Raw genomic sequence first — 25,506 nt, 5'->3', positions numbered from 1 at the left:
CAAATTATATTGTAAATATATGTAGTTTAGTATATATAAGCTACACCCCAATAAAGCTTTAAAAATGGCTCAAGACAGAATGTCTGTGTCCTACTCTTTTTGGAAAATAGGTTTGGCAACCCCACACTGACTCCATCTCTTTCTCATGCCTATGGGGGTATTATGTCAGTGGCAGCAAATGTAGAGAACAACGAAGAGTATTTACATACAAGTTCAGGAATGCTTCCTGGTCACAAGTGCCAGATCCCAGGTATTCAGATCCTCCTTTATCTTTTTTTCCCCCGCCTCTGTGGTAGTGGCTTTGAGGCAAACATAAACATCACTGACAGGAAACCAAAGAACCTTTTGATTACTTTATTTTTTATTTTTTTCTGACAGTGACTTTACCTGCACAAGATAAATACGTCTGGAGGTCCTGAGATTTGTGTACACACTGATCCTACAGTCACTGTCACAGAAACTCATCCGGATGCATTTTTAGAAGAGGCACATTCCATCCAGTTGGCTGCAGTCTCTGCTTCCTTTTAAGCCAGTGTTTCTGTACCAAATATGGTTTCTCCAGCCCACTGTGGTCTTTCAACCAGTGACCTCAGCCCAATAGGTTGTAGACATCAGGACACATGGCTGCTTGTAAAGCCAGGGTTAATAAGCCCCCAACAGTGCTGACATCCCCTGTGATACCTCCTTTCAGCAAGTGAAAAAAATTCATGCTCCTTTCAGAAGCATCTGAGGGTCTCATACCTGCCCCCTCCTGAAATACAAAGTATCCAGATCACAAATGAAAACTAGAAAGCCCTGCAGTTTTTCAGAGGTGGTGAAGCAGCAATGCAAATTTGGCCAAACTGGCAAGCTATTTTCTGCCATCCTCCTCAAGCATGGACAATTTGAGACTCTAAAAAGTTCACCCAGCAAAGCTTGTTGAGCCCAAATCCATATATAAACTACCGCACAGAGTAAGGAGAATATCCAAGATTAAAGACGACTTAAAGAATAAGGCCTTGATCATCACATAGGCCAAAGCAACGTGCAGCAGACAGTTAACATTTGGGACTTGGAAGCTGGAAAAAGCTCATTGCAAATGTCACATGAAACTAACATGTCCCTGAAAAAGATAGTCATTCTCTGTAAGCTGCCAGCCAAACTCCTATTCCCTGGGTCATCAGTGATTCAGGTCCATGCCCAAGGTAGTTAAGGAGATGGGGAAACTGACCCTAAGGGCTCAGGTCACTCCTAATTTGTTTCAATTCACGAGAGAACAAAGGTCACCTTCCCTGAATACACTGCGGAGGTGACTGGTGCACCCTGTGCACCTGCCAGCCAGGAGAGATGAAAAGGCTTTGGTCACAAAATCTAGCAGTGAGCTAAATCTAGAAAGAGCCCTGGACAGTTTAGAAAGTGCAACATATTTACACAAGCTTCCTACTACCTTATGGAAACTTACATGGATTATCCCACTGTCCACGTTCAGCTGTCTGAGACTCAAGGCAGACAGATGGCTCCTCAGAGTTCCCTGCAGTGTTGTTAGAGTGAATAGGAAATTACACCTTCCCTGAAACCTAAGGTCTTTCCCTAGTGTGAACTCTTTGATGTTGAGAGAGGGTAGATTTCCGTGTAAAAAACTTCCCACATTCACTGCACTCATAAGGCCTTTCTCCAGTATGACCTCTCCGGTGTTGACTGAATTGGGAACTATCCCTGAAGGATTTCCCACACTCACTGCACTCATAAGGCCTTTCTCCAGTGTGAACTCTCTGATGATAGCGTAGTTTGGAGCTAGAGATAAAAGATTTCCCACATTCACCACACCCGTAAGGCCTATCTCCTGCATGAACTCTCTGATGATAACGAAGGGTGGAACTGGAGGTAAATGACTTCCCACATTCACTGCACTCATAAGGCCTTTTACCTGCATGAACTCTCTGATGGTAAGAGAGGGTAGCACTACTGGTAAAAGATTTTCCACATTCACTGCACACATAAGGTCTTTCTCCTGTGTGAACCCTCTGGTGTCGAATGAGTATTGAGCTATTGGTAAAAGATTTCCCACATTCACTGCACTGATAAGGCTTTTCTCCCCTATGAACTCTATGATGATAACCAAGGCCAGATATAGATGTGAAAGATTTCCCACAAGCACTACACTCATAAGACCGTTCACTATTATGAATTCTCTGGTGTATTGACAGGGAAGATTTTTGGCTAAATGTCTTCCCACATTCACTGCACTCATAAGGCCTTTCTCCCGTGTGAGTTCTCCGGTGTTTATTGAATTGTGATCTATCCTTAAAGGATTTCCCACATTCAGTGCACTCATAAGGCCTTTCTCCACTGTGAACTCTGTGATGATAACGAAGGCTGGCACTAAAGGTAAAAGATTTCCCACACTCAGTGCACTTGTAAGGCCTTTCTCCTGTGTGAACTCTCTGATGATAACGGAGAGTGGAACTGGAGGTAAAAGATTTCCCACATTCATTGCACTCATAAGGTCTTTTACCTTCATGAACTCTTTGATGGTAACAGAGTGTGGAGCTACAGGTAAAAGACTTGCCACACTCACTGCACACATATGGTTTTTCTCCTGTGTGAACTCTCTGGTGTTGAATGAGTGTCCATCTATTGTTAAAAGATTTCCCACATTCACCACATTTGTAAGGCCTTTCTCCTGTGTGAACTCTCTGATGTAAAATGAGGTTATTTCTTCGGATAAAGGATTTCCCACATTCACTACACTCATAAGGCCTTTCTCCAGAATGAACTCTATGGTGGTAATGGAGGTCAGACCTAGAAATAAAGGATTTCCCACATTCATTGCACTCATAAGGCCTTTCTCCAGTGTGAACTCTCTGGTGATAACGGAGGGCAGAGCTAGTGGTAAAAGACCTCCCACATTCACTGCACTCATAAGGTCTTTCTCCAAGGTGACCTCGATGATGATACTGGAGAGTGGAGCTACAGGTAAAAGACTTCCCACATTTACTGCACACGTAAGGCTTTTCTCCTGTGTGAATTCTCCGGTGTCGAATGAGCGTCCACCTATTGTTAAACGATTTCCTACATTCACTACACTCATAAGGTCTTTCTCCAGTGTGAACTCTGTGGTGGTAACGCAGGCTAGAGCTAAAGGTAAAAGATTTCCCACATTCACTACACTCATAAGGTCTTTCACCAGAGTGAACTCTTAGATGTATAATGAGGTTATTTCTTCGGGTAAAGGACTTGCCACACTCACTGCACTCATAAGGCCTTTCTCCAGTGTGAACTCTGTGATGATAACGGAGAGCAGTACGAGTGATAAAAGATTTCCCACATTCACTGCACTCGTAAGGCCTTTCACCAGAATGAACTCTCTGATGATAACGGAGATCAGACCTAGAGATAAAAGATTTCCCACATTCACTGCATTCATAAGGCCTTTCTCCTGTGTGAGATCTCTGATGATAACTGAGGGCAGAGACAGAAGTAAAAGATTTTGCACAGTCACTACACTTAAAAGGCCTTTCTCCAGTTTGAACTCTACATGGTATCAACACGGAGCCACGGTTAAAAGATTCTGCACATTCACTGCACACATAACTGTTTTCTCCACTGTGCCATCTCTGGGGTTGAATGAGGGCAGATCTGTGGCTTAAGGACTTCCCACATTTGCTGCACTTGTACTGCCTGGACCCAGTGTGAGTCTTTCCATGTTGTATGAGGGAAGAGCTCTGCCTAAGGGATTTTCCGCATTCACCAAACTCATGAAGTCTTTTTCCAGTATGGTATCTCTGGTGTATGGCAAACGAAGATTTGTACCTGAATGTTTTCCCACATTCACTGCACACAAAACAGTGGTCCTGAACAAGTGCGTGTTTGGGACCGAAGGCATTCTTGCATTCTCCCCAGGTGTGATGACTTTTTCGGCTTTGTAATGTTGCCCTGCACTGGGTGATTTCCTTTGGCTTCTCCCCAGTACAAGTGGCCTCTTGCCCCAGATGCCCCGAGCCAGACAGCAAGTCCTTCACAACCTCTCCACAGGTAAAGGGCTTTCCCAAACCACCGGATCCCCAGCTCTTGACAGCAGAGGCCCTGTCCACACGGCTTCTGAATGGTTTTGCTCCCGCGGGCTGCTCCTGCTGCTGCTGCTGCTCCAACCTCACACTGAAAGAAAATCGTTTCCCGCAGGCCCCACACCTCAACCGTTTCTGGCTGTTTTCTTTCCTCTGGAGCTCAGCCAAGTGGAAAATGTCTCTCAAGACGGGACCGCACATCTCACAGGGGTGGGTCTTCCGGGAAGACAGAGGAGCCCTGAGAGTCCAAGTCTGTGAAACGCCTACAGAAGCGCTCTGTGCAAAGGGGGCCTCCTCATTCTCTGCTCCACAGCAGCAACCTGAAGGCAGAGAAACGCTGGTGAAATACGTGCTGCCTGTAGTGAGGGGGTGAGCCCATCACACACAGGCATCCATCTTATCTAGGCAGGAGTGTATGCCATGCTTTTCCAGACACAGCAGTTGACATTCAGTTGTAGGAGCAGTCCCTGTCCATTATTTGGGCCCTAAGGTCACAGAATGGTGGAGACCTCACCAGGAGAAGGATACAAAGACAGGGTATGAGACAAGAAAGAGAGGCAAGGACTACAACTCATTTCTCTGCCAAGTCTTTGGTGGGACCTTTGCTACTGTTGATGTGAGGCTGGGTAAAAGCATGCCTCCAAGCACATTACAATCCAACTGCAACAGATTACCTGCTGTTCAACGTCAATTTAGGGTACGTGAACATCTCACGGCCAATGCTGGAATACATGAACATGAGAGAAATGGGAGAGATGTGGAGTCCAGAGAGGTAGAGATTATCCCTGTGCTGGAAGTCACAGTAGAAATAATGAGAGAAGAACAGACAAATTGGCAAAATATCAAAATGGAGACGAAAAGGTAGAAATGAAGCATGGTCACTGGAAATAGCCATGAAAATATGGGTGAATAAAGACAGGTTCACCATGAGGGACCTGGTGTGATGTGGACACACTCTCCAGCCACTGACCAGGACCACGCCATTCTGAGTCCACTCTGCCATGTCTGGAGTCCTGCCCATCCTGTGATACACAAAGGATTCTTTCCTGTAAGCCTTGAGAAACTACATGGGACATGGACAATACAAGTCCCAAGGGAGAAAGAGGACAAACGAATAGCCAGCACTGTCCCGGGCTATTCAGCACAAAAGACGGCAAGGTGAGTGATATCAGTATAATAGCAGAGGAAACCAGCCTTTGCCCTTGGCAGGCTTAAATCAGGGTGCTACAGCAACACAGGGGTGCCTGGGTGGCTCAGTTGGTTAAGATCTGCCTTTGGCTCAGGTCATGATCCCAAGGTCCTAGGACTGAGCCTCACATCGGGCTCCCTGCTCAGTGCAGAACCTGCTTCTCACTCTCCTTCTGTCACTCCCCTGCTTGTGTGTATGCTCTCTGTCTCTCAAATAAATGGATAAAATCATTAGGAAAAAAAAAGATACTACAGTGACATGATGGAGAACACAGAAAGAACAATGACACAGAAAGGATCACTGGGGTCACTGGCTTAGTGAAGACAGCTGGCTGTAGGCAGATAAAAAGAGTGGGGCTGTGTCAGCCAAAGGGCTGATGCCACTGCATTCCCCTACTCTGCAGGGGACCTCAGCAACCTCTGCTGCGGAGAACGCCAACAAGTCCTGCTACAGCAGCAGAACATCACAGATTACTCATCAGAGGGTCCAAGTGTTTGCAGGCATGGACCCCACCGGTCTGCTCTGCAGAAGACCCCAGCAGCTTTTGCACTAAGGTAATCAATAGCTATCACCATGGGGACTTACCACAGAATAATATACTGAGTTGTCCCCTCCACCAAAAAAGGAGCTGTCTCTCCATTCCATGACCAGAGCTGCCACTCACACCAACCCCACCAATACCCTGGACTCCAGCCCGCAACTGCTCTGTGGTTGCCTATATTCCATAACCTGACTCCATGGCTGTCACCTGAGTGCCCGGGTCTCAGGCATGATAGCCATGGCCCTTGTGGGCTAGTCTGATTCTTTGATCCCAGAGACACCAAAGGAACCCATGCTCCAATCACAGGCACCATCAATGCTCAGAGTACAACTGCATCTCACACAGCAAGTCAACGCTGTTGCACGCTATTCCAAAATCGACCCTAGAACTGCTATCGTTTCATGTCTATTCACATTCTCAGAACCCAGACATGTACACACTCCACAGGTGCCTGCACATAAGACACCAATGCTACCACCACCACACACACACACTCAAGAGTGGGACTTGGCATCAAGAGAACGCCACAGCCAAAACAATCCTGTGGGAGAAAGAGATCAGAAGGTTCCAGTAGCATTCTCTACTACTGTGGACACGCAAAGCCTCGGCTACTGAGGACTCCTATAGTGTTTGATGACACTGATCTCAGGTAACAGAGCTGCACAGACACTAAGCCTCCTGACCAGGCTGTAGTTGGAACTGCCACACCCCACCAAGCTGGTGCACTCACAACCACACATGGGTAAAGATCTTCCCCACCAAAACCTTTATGTCAAGTCTGGAAAAAGGGATTATTCCATGAAATGTACAGACATCAATGCAAGGCTACAAAAAACAAAAAAATAAAGGAAACAGGACACCCCAAAGGAACACGGTTCCTGATCAGTCACCCCAAAAAAATGGAGATCTAGGAACTGTCAAAGACTTCAAAATAAATACTTTAAAGGAGCACAATGGGGCGCCTGGGTGGATCAGTGGGTTAAGCCGCTGCCTTCGGCTCAGGTCATGATCTCAGGGTCCTGGGATCGAGTCCCACATTGGGCTCTCTGCTCAGCAGGGAGCCTGCTTCCTCCTCTCTCTCTCTCTTTGCCTGCCTCTCTGCCTATTTGTGATCTCTCTCTGTCAAATAAATAATAAAATCTTTTAAAAAAATAAAAATAAAAAATAAAGGAGCACAATGAGCTGCAAGAAAAAACAGGCAATTCAATGAAATAAGGAAAACAATTATAAACAATATGAGATTTTTCAACAGATAGATAAGAAAATATAAAAAAGGACCAAATAAATCATGGTATACTATACTGTACACCTGAAATAATCAGAACACTGTATGTTAATTATACTGGACAAACGTTATGCTAAAGAATATGATGAATGAAAAGAAAAATGCAGGGGCGCCTGGGTGGCTCAGCCAGTTAAGTGTTTTGACTCTTGATCTTGGCTACAGTCCTATGTCAGCATTGTAAGATTGAGACCCGTGTCAGGCTCTGCACTTAGCATGGAGTTTGCCTGAGATCCTCTCCCTCTCCCTCCCCAACTTGAATGAATGAATGAAGGAAGGAAGAAAGGAAGGGAAAGGGAAAGGAAAGGAAGATGAAAAATGCAATAGAGAGCATCAGCAGCCAGCTTGATCAATCAAAATCTGAGTCGGAAACTGAAGATAGGTTTTTTTTTTTTTTAAAGATTTTATTTATTTATTTGACAGAGATCACAAGTAGGCAGAGAGGCAGGGGGTGGGGAGGGGCAGGGTGGGGGGGAAGCAGGCTCCCTGCAGAGCAGAGAGCCCTATGCGGGGCTCAATCCCAGGACCCTGGGATCATGACCTGAGCTGAAGGCAGAGGCTTAACCCACTGAGGCACCCAGGCGCTCCCCCCACCTTTTTTAATAGTGCTCTGCACATTTAAAAAAAAGATTTTATTTATTTGAGAGAGAGAAAGACAGGGAGAAAGCACAAGCAGGGGGAGGGGCAGAGGGAAAGGGAGAAGCAGGCTCTCCACCACTGAGGAGGGAGCCTGATGGGCGGCTCCATCCCAGGAGCCGGGGATTGTTACCTGAGCAGACAATTAACCGACTGAGCCACCTAAGTGCCCCAGAAGATATGTCTTTTGAAATCAGTCAAATTAGAAAAAAGATAACTAAAAAGAGTGAATAAAGAAAGTCTATGTGGATTACAGGACATCATGAAAACAGAATACTATATGCATTACGAGGACCCTGAAGAAGACAGGCAGGGACAGAAGTCTTATTTAAACAATAACGGGGACGCCTGGGTGGCTCAGTTGGTTGGACGACTGCCTTCGGCTCAGGGCGTGATCCTGGAGTCCCGGGATCGAGTCCCACATCAGGCTCCCAGCTCCATGGGGAGTCTGCTTCGCTCTCTGACCTTCTCCTCGCTCATGCTCTCTCTCACTGTCTCTCTCTCTCAAATAAAAAAAAAAAAAAAAAAAAAAAAAGTAAACAATAACGGACTGGGGCGCCTGAGTGGCTCAGTTGGTTAAGCGACTGCCTTTGGCTCAGGTCATAATCCTGAAGTCCCAGGATCAAGTCCAGCATCAGGCACCCCGCTCAGCAGGGAGTCTGCTGATCCCTCTGACCCTCTCCCCTCTCATACCCTCTCTCTCACTCTCTCTCTCAAGTAAACAAAAAAAAAAATTAAACAATAATGGATTAAAAAATAATGGATGAAACTTCCCAGATCTGGGGAAAGACATGGACATCTGGGTACATGATGCTTGTAAGTCCCCAAAAAGATTCCAACCAAAGAGGACTTCACCAAAACAAATTACAGTTGACTCTTTTGAACAACAAGGGTTTGAAATATGCAGATTCATTCATAAACAGACTTTTTCCAATAAATACAGTAAAATACTATAAACACATTTACTCTTCCTTATGATTTTAACACTTTCTCTTCCCTCGCTTACTTTAATATAAGAATATAGCATATCTCCTCTCTCTGTGCACCTGCCTCTTTGCCTATTTGTGATCTCTGTCTGTCAAATAAATAAATAAAAATCTTTTAAAAAATATATAGCATAAATATAACATACAAAACATGGGTTAACTGACTTTATGTTACTAGCAAGGCTTTGGTGGAGAATAGGATATTAGTAGCTAAGTTTTGGGGATAGTCAAAAGCTATATACGGTTTTTTGGCTGCATGGTACCCCTAATGCTCTTGTTGTTCAAAGGTCAACTATATGATTAAAGTCAAAATGTAATGACAAAGAGAATTTGAAAGCTGTGAGAAAAACTCATACAGGGGAACTCCCCTCCCCCTCATAAGGATATGAGCAGTCTTCTCCACTGTAACACTGCCTACTAAGAGAAAGTGCGATGATGTGTTCTAAATGCTGCAAGAAAAAAAAAATAAAAAAAATTAAAAAAAAATAAATAAATGCTGCAAGAAAGAAACTGCAAACCAAAATTACTTTACCAGCAAAGCTGTCTTTCAAAAATGAAGGAGAAAAATTTTCCCAAACAGAAGCTGAGGGAGTTCATCACCACTTGGCCTACCCTACAGAAGATGCTAAACACAATTCTTCAAACTAAAATGAAAGTATGCTAATTAGTAACATGGAAATATAGAACATACTGATAAATGCAATTACACAGTCATATTCAAAATATAGGAGTCCGTCCTTATTCATTTCACTTTCCATGGTTTCAACTATGAAAAGTCAACTATGGTCCAAAAACAAAGAATCCTACTTCGTTGTAACATATTGTCAGAAGGTCAGAAGTGGTCTAATGCTAAGTCACAAAGCCCACATCACTCACCTCACTTCATCTCAGAAAGACTGAGTATGGTATAATAAGATATTTTGAGAGAAACAGAACACATTTACATAACTTTATTATATTATTGATATTATTATATTTTATTATTATTTATTATTGTTTATCTCTTACTGTACCCAATTAATAAATTAAACTTTATCATAGGTGTGTGTGTGTGTGTGCGTGTGTGTGTGTATATATATATATATATGAGAAAACATAGCATGTATAGGTTTCGGTACTATCTCAAGTTTCAGACATCCCCTAGGATTCTTGGAACATATTCCCCCATGGATAACAGGGCACTACTGTACTGAAATACTTCAACAGTGTGTTAATCACTCAACATCAGTATGGAGGACGAAAGATGAGGGTATTAAAAATAACTATCTACAATAATCTGTGAATGGTTACAAAATAAAAAAGATGTGGGGTGCCTGGGTGGTACAGTCGATTAACCATCTGTCTTTGGTCTCAGAGTCCTGAGGTTGAACCCCCCCAACCTCCCCTTAGACTCAACTGATCAGCAGGGAGTCTGCTTTTCCCTCTGCCCCTCCCCGCTGTTTGTGCTCTCTCTCAAAAAAATAAATAAAATCTTTAAAAAAAAAAAAGATGTAAATGGTGACATTTAGAAACATAAAATGTAAAGGAGGTGAGTAAAAGAGATCTGTATGCAATAGAAGTTATCAGCTTCAAAGAGAATGTTTTAAGATGCTTTAAATAAGCCTCATGGTAAGCACAAAGCAAAAACCACAGTAGAAACGAGAGATAAACAAATGAATGCAAGGGCGCCTGGGTGGCTCAGTGGGTTAAGCCACTGCCTTCGGCTCTGGTCATGATCCCAGGGTCCTGGGATCCAGTCCTGCATCGGGCTCTCTGCTCAGCAGGAAGCCTGCTTCCTCCTCTCTCTCTCTCTGCCTGCCTCTCTGCCTACTTGTGATCGCTCTCTGTCAAATAATAAATAAAATCTTAAAAAAAAAAAATGAATGAATAAAACCATGGGAAATCCTCAGATCACAAGGGAAGACTGCAAGAGAGAAAGAAAGGTGCTACAAAACACTCAGACAATAATTAACAAGAGGGCAGAAGAGATCCAATGGCTGAATTCAAAACAAAACAAAAGGTTTAAATTGAAGGAACTGAAAAAGATACTCCAGACAAATGGAAAACAAAACAGAATATGGGTAGCTATACTTATAGGTGATACAACAGACTTTAAGTTAACAACCATCATAAGAGACAAAAAAGGTCATTATATAATGATAAATGAATTAATTCACCAAGAAGATGTAAAAATTGTAGGTATGTATGCATCACACATCAGAGCATCTAAGTATTAAGCAAACTCAACTAGCTCTGAAGGCAGAAAAGACAGCAACAGAATATTACTATCAATATCCCCCTTTCAACAATGGGTAGATATCCAGACAGAAGATATTAACCAAGGATATATCTGAATTGAACATTCTGGTCCAAATGGATCAAACAGACATATATAGAACATTCCATCCTACTATAGCAGCATATACATTCTCAAGAGCACACAGAATGTTCTCTGGGGTATGGGGCGCCTGGGTGGCTCAGTGGGTTAAGCCGCTGCCTTCGGCTCGGGTCATGATCTCAGGGTCCTGGGATCGAGTCCTGCATTGGGCTCTCTGCTTGGCAGGGAGCCTGCTTCCTCCTCTCTCTCACTGCCTGCCTCTCTGCCTACTTGTAATCTTTCTCTGTCAAATAAATAAATAAAATCTTAAAAAAAAAAAAAGAATATTCTCTGGGGTAAATCATATGTTATGTGAAACAAAACTTAACAAATTTCAGAAGATTGAAATTCTATCAAGAACCTTTTCCTAACACAATGCATAAAACCAGAAATTGGTAACATAGGAGGGGGTACCTGACAAGCTTAGTCAGTGGAGCCTGTGACTCTTTGTCTCAGGGCTGTGAGTTCGACCCCCTCAATGGGTGTGGAGACTACTTAGAATATAAGATTTCCTTTTTTTAAAAAAAGATTTTATTTATTCATTTGACAGACAGAATCATAAGTAGGCAGAGAGGCAGGCAGAGGGGAGGGGGGAAGCCACACAGAGAGCCCAATGCTGGGCTCGATCCCTGGAACCTGGGATCATGACCTGAGCCAAAGGCAGAGGCTTTAACCCACTGCCAGGCGCCCCAAGATTTCTTTTTTTTTTTTTTTAAATAAAATCTTGGAAAAAAAAAATCATGAGGAAGCTTAATAATTCAAATATGTGGGCATTAAGCAACACATGCCTATCCAATCAACTGGCCAAAGGAAAAATCAAAAGCAAAATAAAAAAATATGTTGAGAAAAACAAAAGTGGAAACAAAACATATGGAATGTGAAAAAGCAGTTCTAAGAGAAAAGTTCAGAGAAATAACTGTGAGCACTAAAAAGATAAATAAAGAACTCCAATAAGCAGCCTAACTTCACACCTTAAGGAACCAGAAAAAGAACAAAGTAAGACCAAAGTCAGTGAAACAGAGGAAAACACAAAAATCAGAACAGAAATAAAACAGAAACTAGAAAAATAAAAAGAGCTGTTTTTCTGAAAACATAAAACTGAAAAACCTTTAGCTAGACTAGCTTAAAGGCAAGACTCAAATAAATTAATTCAGAAATAAAAGAGGAGAAATTACAACTGATAGCAAACACACAGAGTCATAAAAGAATACTATGAACTATTACACACTAACAAATTAGATAAGCTAGAATAAATTCCCTGAAACACAACCAATCATATATATATATATATATATATATATATATATATTTATATTTATTTGACAGAGCAGGAGAGCACAGGCAGGGGGGAGCGGCAGAGGGAGAGGGAGAAGCAGGCCCCATGCTGAGCAGGGAACCCGATGCAGAGCTCTATCCCAGAACCCTGGGATCACAACCTGAGCCAAAGGCAGACACTTAACAGACTGAGCCACCTGGGCGACCCCAAACACTGAATTGTAATAGAAAATCCAAATACACAAAGAAATAGAATCAGTAATCAAAATCTCCCAACAAAGAAAAGGTCATGACCAGATAGACTCAGTGATAATTTCTATCCACATTTTAAGGATTAAACTCTCAACCTCTTCCAAAAATCTGAAAGGGAAGAAACATTTTCAAACTCATTTTACGAGGCTAATATTAGGACAGCAAAGCCACAGAAGGGCATTATAGGAAAACCCAATTACAGGTCAACATCCCTAATGAACATAGATGTAAAAAAGCTCAACAAAGGGGCGCCTGGGTGGCTCAGTGGGTTAAGCCGCTGCCTTCGGCTCAGGTCATGGTCTCAAGCCCCACGTCAGGCTCTCTGCTCAGCAGGGAACCTGCTTCCTCCTCTCTCTCTGCCTGCTTGTGATCTCTCTGTGTCAAATAAATAAATAAATAACCTTTAAAAAAAAAAAAAAAAAGCTCAACAAAGTACCAGCAAACCAAGGCGCCTGGGTGGCTTACCAACGAAAGAAATTGAAGACACAAATAAATGGAAAGATATCCCATATTTATGGGATGAAAGAATTGTTATTAAAATGCTTCTACTACATAAAGCAACCTAAAACTCAATGCAGTATCTACCAAAATTCCAGTGGCATTTTTACCAGAAACAAACAAACAAAAATCCTAAAATTTGCATCACAAATGACCTCAAATAGCCAATGAAATCTTGATCACAAATATCAAAATTAGAGGGACCAGACTTCGTGATTTCAAACTGTACTACAAAACACGCTGGTATTGGAGTAAAAACAGACATCCATACTCATGAAATGAGACAGAAAGCCCAGAAGTAAACAAACCCACACATATATATTCAACTATTCTTTGACAAGGGTGCCAAGAACACACATGGAAAAAGGACAGTCTCTTCAATAAGTGGTGCTGGGAGGGGCACCTGGGTGGCTGGGGTCATGGTCTCAGGGTCCTGGGATAGAGCCCTGCATCGGGCTCTCTGCTCAGTGCAAAGCCTGCTTCCCCCTCTCTCTCTGCCTGCCTCTCTACCTACTTGTGATCTCTGTCAAATAAATAAATAAAATCTTTAAAAAAAAATTTTTTTAAAGATTTTATTTATTAATTTGACAGAGAGAAATCACAAGTAGACGGAGAGGCAGCCAGAGAGAGAGAGATAGGGAAGCAGGCTCCCTGCTGAGCAGAGAGCCCGATGTGGGACTCGATCCCAGGACCCTGAGATCATGACCTGAGCTGAAGGCAGCGGCTTACTTAACTCACTGAGCCACCCAGGTGCCCCTTTAAAATTTTTTTTTAAATAAAAAACAAGTGGTGCTGGGAAAACTGGACATGTACATGCCAAACAAAACAAAGAAACTGGGACCCTACCTTACACCACTCACAAAAATTACCTCAAATGTATTAAAGACTTCAGTGTACACACAAAAATGTGAAACTTCTTGGGGGAAAAAAACAGAGAAAGAACTCCTTGACACTGGTCTTAATACTGAGTTTTCAGATAGGAAACAAAAAGCACATTCAACAAAGACAAAAACAAAGTAAAATTACATCATAAACATAAAGTCGGGGTGCCTGGGTGGCTCAGTGGGTTAAGCCTCTGCCTTTGGTCCAGGTCATGATCTCAGGGACCTGGGATCGAGCCCCATTGGGCTCTCTGCTTGGTGGGGAGCCTGCTTCCCCCTTTCTCCCTGCCTGCCTCTTGGCCTCCTTGTGCTCTGTGTCAAATAAATAAAATCTTAAAAAAAAAAAACCATAAAGTCAAATCAAGCTGCGTCAAACTAAAAATCTTTGTAAATTTGTAATAGCAAAGGACACAATCAACAATATATAAAGGAGGAAAATATTTGCAAGCACTTTACCACATAATGGTTAACATTTAAAATATATAAGGTACTCACATAATTCAGTAACACAAAACCAATCAGATTAATATATATGCAAAGAGCCCGAATAGACATTAAAGAAAATCTACAAATAGCTAAAAGGTATATGAAAAGATGCTCTTCCCCACTCATCAGGAAAATGCAAACTGAAACCACACTGATGTATCATCTAACACTTGGTAAGATTGTTACCTTCAAAAAGACCAGAAGGGCACCTGGGTAGCTCAGTGGGTTAAAGCTCTGCCTTTGGCTCAGGTCATGATCCCAGGGTCCTGGGATCGAGCCCCTGCATCGGGCTCTGCTCAGTGGGGAGCCTGCTTCTGCCCTCTCTCTCTGCCTGTCTCTCTGCCTACTTGTGATCTCTGACAGATAAATAAATTTAAAAAAATTAAAGAGCAGAGACAAGTGTTGGTGAGAATGAAGGTAGAAGGAACCCTTGTACACTGTGGTTGGAATAATTAGGGGGAAAAAAAAGGAAAAAAAAAGCCAAAATCACAATGAGTATAGGCATATTTATTTATTTTTTAGTTTTACAGCAATTTTGCTTTATGATGCTTCACAAATACTGTGTTTCTTACAAAGTGAAGGTGTGGCAAGGCTGCAACAAGCAAGTCTATTGGCAACATCTTTTTTTTTTTTTTTTTAGATTTTATTTATTTATTTGACAGAGAGAGATCACAAACGGGCAGAGAGGCAGGCAGAGGGAGAGGGGGAAGCAGGCTTCCTGCTTAGCGAAGAGCCCGATGCAGGGCTCGATCCTAGGACCCTGGGATCATAACCTGAGCTGAGCAAATGCTGTTGGAGATGGTGCCAGGGTGCCTAGGTTGCTCAGTGGGTTAAGCATTTGCTCACTTCATGTCTGTATCAAATTTGGTAACCCTTGGGACGCCTGGGTGGCGCAGTTGGTTGGACGACTGCCTTCGGCTCAGGGCGTGATCCTGGAGTCCCGGGATCGAGTCCCACATCAGGCTCCCAGCTCCATGGGGAGTCTGCTTCACTCTCTGACCTTCTCCTCGCTCATGCTCTCTCTCACTGTCTCTCTCAAATAAATAAATAAAATCTTTAAAAAAAAAAAAAAAAAATTTGGTAACTCTTGCAATATTTCAAATATTTCCAGAAGAGACCTTTATTACTATTGTAATTGTTCTGGAGGTCACGAACCACACCATATAACATTTAACATTATCAAAAAATGGTAAATGGGGCGCCTGGGTGGCTCAGTAGGTTGAGCCTCTGCCTTTGGCTCTGGTCATTGTCTCAGGGTCCTGGGATCGAACCTCGCATCCGGCTCTCTGCTCGGCGGGGAGCCTGCTTTCCTTCCCCTCTCTCTCTACCTGCCTCTCTGCCTGCTTGTGATCTCTGTCTGTCAAATAAATAAAATCTTTTAAAAAAAAAAAAAGGTAAATGTTGTGTCTCTTCTCTCTTTTGTTTTTCTTTTTAAATATTTTATTTATTTGGGGCACCTGGGTGGCTCAGTGGGTTAAAGCCTCTGCTTCCGGCTCAGGTCATGATCCCAGGGTCCTGGGATAGAGCACTGCATCGGGCCCTCTGCTCAGCGGGGAGCCTGCTTCCTCCTCTTTCTCTGCCTGCCTCTCAGCCTACTTGTGAGCGCTCTCTCTCTCTCTCTCCCCCTCTCTCTCTGTCAAATAAATAAATAAATAATTCTTAAAAAAAAAAAAAAAAAAAGTTCCAGTGGTCTGCAAAGAAGATCAAAGCAGCCCCAACACTCCCTTAAGCCAAAACCTAATCCAGAGCAGGGCCTGTCTCCACTTCTAGAAAGGCTGAGAGAGGTAAGGAGTCCGCAGAAGACCAGCTGAAAGTCAGTAGAGGCTGGGTCCTGAGGCTGAGGAAAGCAGCCATCTCCACACCATCACAGCACAATGGACAAAGTGCTGACGCAGAAGCTGCAGCGAGTGATCCAGAAGATCGAGCTCAGAGCATACCACAGATTTCCAAGGCAGACAAAACAGCCTGCGATGGGAAGACGCCCTGCATCTAGCGCTTTCAGAGCTAGAGAGGTCGAGCCTGGCTTCAAAGGACGGGCCAACACTCTTGGCAGGGGCCAGCGTTCCTATATCATTCTGGACATCCTAGGACCCTTACCAATTAGGCTGAATCTATTCTGCCTGGAGGACAGCACCCTGTTTATTGCATGGTTTACTATTTTAAGCACACTGCTGAGATGGACTGCTCAGAAAAAAAGATTTCTTTCAAAATATTACTGCTCATTGACAAAGCACCTGGTCACTCGAGAACTCTGATGGCAATTTGCAACATTAATGTTTTCATGCCTGTTAACACAACATCCATTCTGTAGCCCACGTGACCCGAGTAATTTTGACTTTTTTAAAGATTTATTAAAGATTTACTTATTTGAGAGAAAGAGAGAGAGAGAGTGCACATGCACACACAAGCAGTTGGAGGAGAGGGAGAGGAGCTCGATCCCACAACCCCAACATCATGACCTGAGCCGAAACCAAGAGTCAGACACTTAACTAACTGCACCAACCAGGCACCCCAATTTTGACTTTCAAGTCTTATTATTTAAGAAATACAATTTGTTGGGGTGCCTGGGTGGCTCAGTGGGTTAAAGCGTCTGCCTGTGACTCAGGTCATGATCCCAGGGTCCTGGAATTGAGCCCCACATCGGGCTCTCTGCTCGGTGGGGAGCCTGCTCCCCCCCCCACCGCCTGCCTCTCTGCCTACTTGTGATCTCTGTCTGTCAAATAAATAAATAAGGGGTGCCTGGGTGGCTCAGTGGGTTAAAGCCTCTGCTTTCGGCTCAGATCACGATCCCAGGGTCCTGGGATCGAGCCCCACATTGGGCTCTCTACTCAGCAGGGAGCCTGCTTCCCTTCCTCTCTCTCTGCCTGCCTCTCTGCCTACTTGTGATCTCTGTCTGTCAAATAGATAAATAAAAATCTTTAAAATAAATAAATAAATAAAAACTTAAAAAAAGAAAGAAAGAAAGAAATACAATTTGTTGAGAACAAGCCTTGCATCAGGCTCCACACATAGCCTCTCCCTCTGCTCAGCCTCTCCCTCTGCTCTCCACACCCCCTCCATGCACACGTGCTCTCCCTCTCTCCCAAATAAATAAATCTTAACAACAATGAAAAAAGACAAAGAAAGAAACAACAAACAATGTATAAGGCAAGGGGTGTCATAGTGGTTTTTCTGATGGATCTGGTTAAAGTAAATCGAAACCTGGAAAGGATGCATCATTCTAGCTGCCATTCATGGGTGGCAGAGGTCAAAGTATCCACAGGACTTTGGAAGTTTTCAGATAGGAAACCATGAGGGTAAAAACCCTCATGGATGACTTGGAAGGGTTCAAGACATCCCTAGAGAAATAACTGCAGATGTGATAGAAATGGCAAGAGAACTAGAATTGGAAGTGGAGCCTGCGGGCATCTGATGACTCGGTTGAACATCCAACTCTTGATTTCAGCTTAGATCATGGTCTCAGGGACCTGGGATTGAGCCCTGCACTGAGCATGGGGTCTGCTTGTCCCTCTCCCTCCATTCCTCCTCCCACTTTTCTGCTCGCTCTCCCCAGATAAATAAAATCTTAAAAAAAAGAAAGAAAGAAAGAAAAGGGCCACCTGGGTGGTTCAGTGGGCTAAGCCTGTACCTTTGGCTCAGGTCATGGTCTTAGGATCCTGGGATAGAGCCCTGCATTGGGCTCTCTGCTCAGCAGGAAGCCTGCTTCCCCCTGTCCCTCTGCCTGCCTCTCTGCCTACTTGTGATCTCTGTCAAATAAATAAATAAAATTTTTTAAAAATGGAGCCTGATGATATGACTGAATTGCTACAAGTTCATGATAAGATTTTAATGGATATAAGACTGATGAATCACACACCTGTACCCCTAAAACAAATACATTATATGTAATTAATTGAATTTAAGTTTTAAAAAATTATAATTAAAAAAATTTTTGAATGGATAAGAAGTCGCTTTGTATGGATGAGCAAGGAAAGTTTATTCAGATGGAATCTAAAATTTAAAAACATGTTTAAAAAACACTACTTATACTGGAGTTAAAATTTTTTGGAAATTCAAAAAGATGCAATCTACTACTCCTAGGGAAAATGCTATGAAGACTGCGGAAATGACAACAAAGAATTTAGACTATTACATAAACTTCACTGATAAAGAAGCAACAGGGTGTGAGAGGACTGACTACAATTCTGAAAGAAGTTCTACTGTGGGTAAAACGCCATAGAACAGCATCAGCTGCTAGAGAGAAATCACTTAGGAAGGGAGAGTCAATCAACACAGCAAGTTTCACTGTTGTCTTGCTTTAAGCAACTGCCACAGCTGCCCTAACCTTGCAGGCTGCCATCCTGACCAGTCAGCAGCTATCGATATCAAGGCAAGACCCTTCAGGAGCAAAGAAGATACTTCCTGGAATTTCAGATGACGGTAGCATTTTTCAGCAGTAAAAATTTCTTTTTAAAAAGATTTTATTTATTTATTTGACAAAGAGAGACACAGTGAGAGAGGAAACACAAGCAGGGGGAGTGGGAGAGAGAGAAGCAGGCTTTCCGCGAAGCAGAGAGCCCAACTCGGGGCTCAATCCCAGGAATCTGGGAACGGTCTGAGCCAGGTGCTCCAGCAATAAAATATTTTTAAATGTACATTTCTTTTTCTAGATGTAATGCTCTGGGACACACTTAGTAAACTACAGTACAAGCAGGAACACTGGGTGGGTTCAGTCAGTTAAGAGTCTGACTCTTGGGGCGCCTGGGTGGCTCAAGCCGTTGCCTTCGGCTCAGGTCATGATCTCGGGGTCCTGGGATCGAGTCCCACATCGGGCTCTCTGCTCGGCGGGGAGCCTGCTTCCCTCTCTCTCTCTCTGCCTGACTCTCCATCTGCTTGTGATCTCTCTCTGTCAAATAAATAAATTTAAAAAAAAAAAAAAAAGAGTCCGACTCTTGGGGCACCTGGGTGGCTCAGTTGTTAAGCATCTGCCTTCAGCTCAGGCCATGATCCCCAGGTCCTGGGATCGAGCTCGGCAATGGGCTCCCTGCTCAGCGGGGAGTCGGCTTCTCCCTCCACCGCCCTGACGCTCATGCGCTCTCTCTGAAATAAATAAATTTTTTTTAAAGATTTATTTATTTGACAGAGAGAGAGAGAGATCATTGCTGAGCAGAGAGCCCGACGCGGGACTCGATCCCAGGACCCCAAGATCACGAGCCGAAGGCAGCGGCTCAACCCACTGAGCCACCCAGCCACCCCTGAAATAAATAAATATTTTAAAAATTTAAAAAATAAGATTGAAAAGTTATGAAGATGTAACCTATAGCATGGTGGCTGCAGTTAATGATCCTGTATACGTGAAATCTACTAAGAGTAAATTTAAGCATTTCTACAAAAAAAAAATGTAATTTTACAAGGTGGTGATATTTAATGAACTTCAGTTGTGGAAATTATATTATAATGTATGCATGTATCAAATCATCACACTGTGCACTTAATTTTTTAAATATGTATATTTTAAAATATTTTACATAATTATTTGAGAGAGAGAGAGCACAAGTGGAGGATGAAAGAGGGACAAGCCAACTCCATGCTGTGTGTGGAGCCAGACTTGGGGCTTAAATTTCAAAACCCTGAGATCAGACCTGAGCCGAAACCAAGAGTCGGATGCCCAACTGACTGAGCCACCCAGGCTCCCCCTGTGCACTTGTATATAATTTTCTATCTCCAGAAAGCTGGAGATGTGTGTGTGTGGAGAAAATGCACCTAAACTACAAACCTTGCAGGAGTGTGTTGAAAAGCAGCCTGTGGTTCAGGTAAGTAGTTACTATGACAATGCATGCAAAGCTGACATAAGCAGACACAAGGAATTGTCGGCTAAGAGAAAAGATCCAAAACTGGAAAACAGAGTCTGGCTCAGTCAGTAGAGCACACAATTCTTGACATGTGGGTTACAAGTTCAAGCCCCAAGGGTACAGAGCTTACTTTAAAAACAAACAAATGCGGGTGCCTGGGTGGCTCAGTGGGTTAAGCCACTACCTTCGGCTCAGGTCATGATCTCAGGGTCCTGGGATCGAGTCCCGCATCAGGCTCTCTGCTCAGCAGGGGGCCTGCTCCCCTTCCTCTCTCTCTGCCTGCCTCTCTGCCTGCTTGTGATCTCTCTCTGTCAAATAAATAAATAAAATCTTTAAAAAAAAAAAAAAAAAACAAATGCTAGGATACAGAAGTGACATGATCTGTGCACAATGACCAAAACAAAGGCCAAGCATGGCAGAATCCATGAAGCTCACTAAAGATCTACTAACCTTGAACCCTTTCTAAGAGGGTTCGGTATAGCAGGTGTTGAGGCTGTGGGGGAGAGAAGACAGCAGTGCAAATAAACCAGCCCTATCAACACAGCAATTACCCAGAAAGCTGAGAAGCAAGCAATGCCCACGGTCCACATGTGAGAGACACTGCGAGATGGTGGGCGGGGAAGGAACAGAGCCTACTTCAGGCCACTGGGGAGGGGGAGGGCCTTACCCAGTGAGGATACAAGTGTAAAGTTCTCCAGCATCACATCGTGGTACAGGCATCTCTGAGCCTCATCAAGAAGCCTCCACTCCTCCCAGGAGAAGTACACAGCAATGTCCTCAAAGGTCACACTATCCTGTTATGATGGGGACAGATGAAACCATGAACATCCTGAGGTCCCACAGTCCATCTCACCACACATGTATCCCACACTCACCCTCTTTCAGAGCTTCAGAAACACCAGGCCTAGGTGCCACTAACGCCCAACTTATCTTTGGCTTCTCTTTATTCTGTGCGTTCTGCCCTCAGTGACATCAGGCAGAGGGAACAGAGATGTCATCCAAATTCCTCCTGGCGTGGAGGGTCCCTACTGTCCATTCCCCCAGAGTCTCTATTTTGAGACTCCCAAGACACAATGAAATGCGGGCTCATGCTCTGCCCTTCAGCTTCAACACAGTGAGGCCCTTGGCTCACACTTCCTCTTGTTGTGCACATTGTTCTGGAAACTGTACCTCTCTCACATCTTCAGTCCCCTCAGCTGCACTCCCATAGCTCTACTTTGGCCAAAGCCCTGGATTCTGCTTTGAAGGGCTCCTCTGTACCTCTGATCCTTGCTTTGATACTAGCCAGAGGTACATACAAATTACAAATGCCCATGGCCCACTTCCACTTCTGAGATGCACGTGCTGTCCCGTCAGCTCTCCCAAATCCCGACCCTCCACTCAACCTGCCCTAAAACCCCAGTCCTTGGAGTCTCCCTCCAGCGTAAGGACTCTCACAAATGACTACATTTACCCCAGATCTTATCTACCAAGACCAAAACGCCCAGACCCCATCAAAACTCACAACAAAATTCTGGTAAATCCATACAGTAGTGAATTAGCAGGAGCCCTGCCCTCAGTTTCATCTTCCTTCAATTACTCTCTTGCCTCTGAAGCCATCTTGCACCCGCACATCCCATGGAAGCTTTAGCCACCTACCAGATCATCCTCTCTCCCTCACCATTCGCACCATCACTTCTCTCCCTCCTCTGGGTTCATCATTCTTAGCATGCACCCTAGTCTTTCCAACCTGCAAACAGCATTACCACTATAATCTACACTGCACTTCCTAAATGTGATCCACAATTCCATCCTGGTCCTCACAATAGCCACCACTTTTTAAAGTCTGCCCCAAACCTATCCACCATCAAGACTGAACACCATAGGGGAGCCTGGGTGGCTCAGTGGGTTAAAGCCTCTGCCTTCGGCTCAGGTCATGATCCCAGGGTCCTGGGATCGAGCCCTGCATCAGGCTCTCTGCTCAGCGGGGAGCCTGCTTCTCTGCCTACTTATGATCTCTGTCTGTCAAATAAATAAATAAAATCTTAAAAAAAAAAAAAAAGACTGAACACCGTAGACCCCACCAAAGCTCACCATAAAATTCCAGTGAAACTTCAGTAGTGAATAAGCAGGAGCCTGGCTTCAGTGTCATCTTGTCTCAGTTACTCCCCTGCCTCCACAGCCATCTCATGTCCACTCACCCCATGGAAGCCTTGATCATCTACCAGACCATTCTCTCTCTCCCATATGGTTACCATGATCACTTCCCTCCTTCATCAGCAACACGATCAGGTGCACAGCAAGACACTTACGGCTCATCTCGCACCCTCCTCTAGCTGACCAGCCAAGGCATTGTCATGATGACCCACATTCCTCAATCTAAATGCAACCCACAGCTCCACCTGGTCCACATAACAGTCACCACTTTGGGATGTCTTCACCCAAACCTCCTCCAAAGATACCCAGACCTGTGAGTCCAGATATGCATTTGCTATCTCCACTCACAATTCTCTGAAACATCTCAGACTCTTAAGAGGACCAAAAAAACTCCTCATAGTCCCAGAGAAAATTAACCTACCACCAATTACCCTTCCCAGTTGATGGAACTTCCATCCCTTCAGCTTCAAGGACCAAAATCCCTGGGGTCATCCTGGACTCTTCCCTTTCTCTCCTCTGAACTACAACATCAAAAAATCCACCCCTCTTAAAAAAAAATGCACAGGGAGTCCAACTTTTCACCCACCTCCATGGCTACCACTCTGGTTCATCAATCTGGATTACAGCAGCTGCCTCCTCCTGGGCTCCCTGCCTTCTCCCTTACCTCCACAGTTTGTTATCCATTCCGTAATGGATAATGGACCCCATTAAGACTTAGATAAGACCACCACTCCCCTGATCCAAACCTCTCATGACCTACCTAAAAGATGCCCAAATTCTCAACAGCCACATTAGAGACCTGATTCTTGACCCTCAGCTCTTTGATCCCAGCAGGGAGAATGAAAACAGGTTCAAGCATTTGCACACCTCTTTATATTGGCTGACAACAACAGGAACACATGCACATACCCCTTGGCCTGCACTCAGGACCCTGGGCTTGGGGTATGCTCAGGGTGCCCACACCCAGCAGCTGGAAAAATAGGAAGGGAAGAGCCTCAAGACACCACAATCCTGGACACCATACTGGCGATGTCAAGACCAGTGAGGGACTGAGGCAACCTCTCTTTACTTGTACAGGTTCTTTTTTTTTTTTACTTGTATAGGTTCTTAAGTGCTTTCACATCCTTCACAGCTTGCAACTGAGGGGAGGACACCAGGGCTGGGCTCCACGACACGAGGCCTCCCCTGCATCTCGCCCAGCCCTAGAACCCAGTGACCTCGGGCTAACTAATCTCTGTGCCTCAGTCCTCAATGCTCTTCCCACCAGCTCTGCGACCTCCGACAAGAACTCCACTCTCAGGGCTGCCTCGTCTTCACCCCCATTCCAGCCTGTGCTCCCTCGCGCAGCTTTTGCAAAGCCGCTAACACCCTAACACAGGCGGCGTCCCTCTTCTGCTCACGACCCTCCAGGGCCCTAGGAGCGAAGGTACCGCACCGCGCACGCCAGTCCAGGGGTCTCCGCCTCACGTCTCCATCCCCTCGTCCCCTGAGGGCAGAATCCTCCCGCCTCAGGCCCCCTGAAGCCCCCGCCCCAGCCGGCCCCTCAGCCCGGAGCCCGCTCCCGCACGCAGCCCGCCGGCGCTCACACACGCGCCCCCGCCCACCGAGCCCTGGGCCGCAGGGCCGCGAGCAGGCGCCCCCCGCTCGGGCCTTTGGAGTCTCGGTTGGGGAGGGCCCGGGGGACGAGTGCTTACCTGAGCCGGGTCCCTGGGCGCGACCGCCGCCATCGGACTCTATGGGCGAAGTGGACACCTGGACCGGCGGTCCCCCTCCCAGCCCCCGCGAGGGGCAGTCCGGGCGGTGTCGCCAGCCGCGAACCCGCCTCTCTGCCGTGGGGACAACGACTTCTGCGCCTTGACAGTTCCGTCACTTCGGTCCCGCCCCGGCACGCCCGAGAGCAGCAAAATGGCCGCCACAAGGAGGAGGCCGGAAGTCCCGCCCCCATGAGGCGTATTCCCGCGGAAGTTCTTCCACTGGCTGAACTCCGCGCAGGACTTTCTGGGTACTGTAGTTGGAGCCCCCCAGCGGCCAAAGCAAGGGTTTTTCTCCTGCCTGACCAATCAGAGCTTTGGCCGTGCGGCCCCTCGAGGGATGTTGCACGCCTAGGGGCGATGGGAGGGGATTTGCGCTTTGTGAACTGCAGTGAAAAGGCATCACTTCATATCCGTAAGTCAGCCTGCTCCCAGAGGCTAATACTGTTGCTGAAATGCTCTGAAATCCACGGATCTGAATGGCCCTATCATTCCACAGAGTCATTCGGACATAAAATGGTCCACGCACAGCTGAAGGCATTTTGTTATTCCTCTGAAAGGCATGTAAATTGATGCATTTGTCAGTTTTGTGCGTTCTCTTATGATTGGCCAGGCGCAAGGGGAAAACTTTACACGGGGCCCTGACTGGGAATAAAGAAGATGTTAGGCCGCCCTTAAGCTGGTGAACAAGCAGGATCTCTGTCTCTGGCTCCCACAGAAAATCTGTGCCTTGCCTGTAGCATTAGTGATTGTATCCTGCCTATTTTTATCCCTATATTTCTCACTCGATATTCTAAAGTACACTTGGTGAGGGAACAGAAGGCAAACTAAGGACGAGTCAGAAGCTGACACCCCCCTTCCCATGAGATATACTTGGCATTTGGCTCGGGTCATGATTTCAGGGTCCTGGGATCGAGTCCCTCGCCGGGCTCTCTGCTCAGCGGGGAGCCTGCTTCCATCTCTCTCTCTCTCTGCCTGCCTCTCCATCTACTTGTGATCTCTCTCTATCAAATAAATAAATAAAATCTTAAAAAAAAAAAAAAAAAGAAGTTCCCAAGACTGGGTGCCCGAGTGGCTCAGTGGGTTAAGCCTCTGCCTTCAGCTCAGGTCATGATCTCAGGGTCCTAGTATGGAGTCCCGCATCGGGCTCTCTGCTCAGCAGGGATCCTGCTTCCTCCTCTCTCTCTCTCTGCCTGCCTTTCTGCCTACTTGTGATCTCTCTCTGTCAAATAAATAAATAAAATCTTTAAAAAAAAAAAAGAACTCTTAGAACATTTATTTACTAGAGCACAAGTTTATTATAAAAGGATATAACCCAGGAATAGATGCACAGGGCAAGGTACGTGGGCAGGGGAATGGA

At 45.0% G+C, this 25,506-nt stretch overlaps 1 protein-coding gene across 1 annotated transcript; it reads right to left on the bottom strand.

The window, feature by feature from the left end:
• Positions 1-340: 340 nt before the first annotated feature.
• LOC122912080 (zinc finger protein 418-like) lies at positions 341-24,298 on the bottom strand. The gene is made up of 3 exons (XM_044257404.1): positions 24,090-24,298; positions 20,927-21,053; positions 341-4,366 (listed from the first exon to the last, which is right to left on the bottom strand). The coding sequence occupies exons 1-3, from the start codon at positions 24,120-24,122 to the stop codon at positions 1,557-1,559; spliced, it is 2,970 nt and encodes a 989-aa protein (XP_044113339.1). The 5' UTR covers positions 24,123-24,298; the 3' UTR covers positions 341-1,556.
• Between the last annotated feature and the right edge of the window lie 1,208 nt (positions 24,299-25,506).

This window comes from Neovison vison, chromosome 7 (assembly GCF_020171115.1).
Source record: "Neovison vison isolate M4711 chromosome 7, ASM_NN_V1, whole genome shotgun sequence".
NCBI lineage: Eukaryota > Metazoa > Chordata > Mammalia > Carnivora > Mustelidae > Neogale > Neogale vison.
Note: the sequence above shows the minus strand (reverse complement) of the source record. Positions and strands in the feature narration are given on the sequence as shown.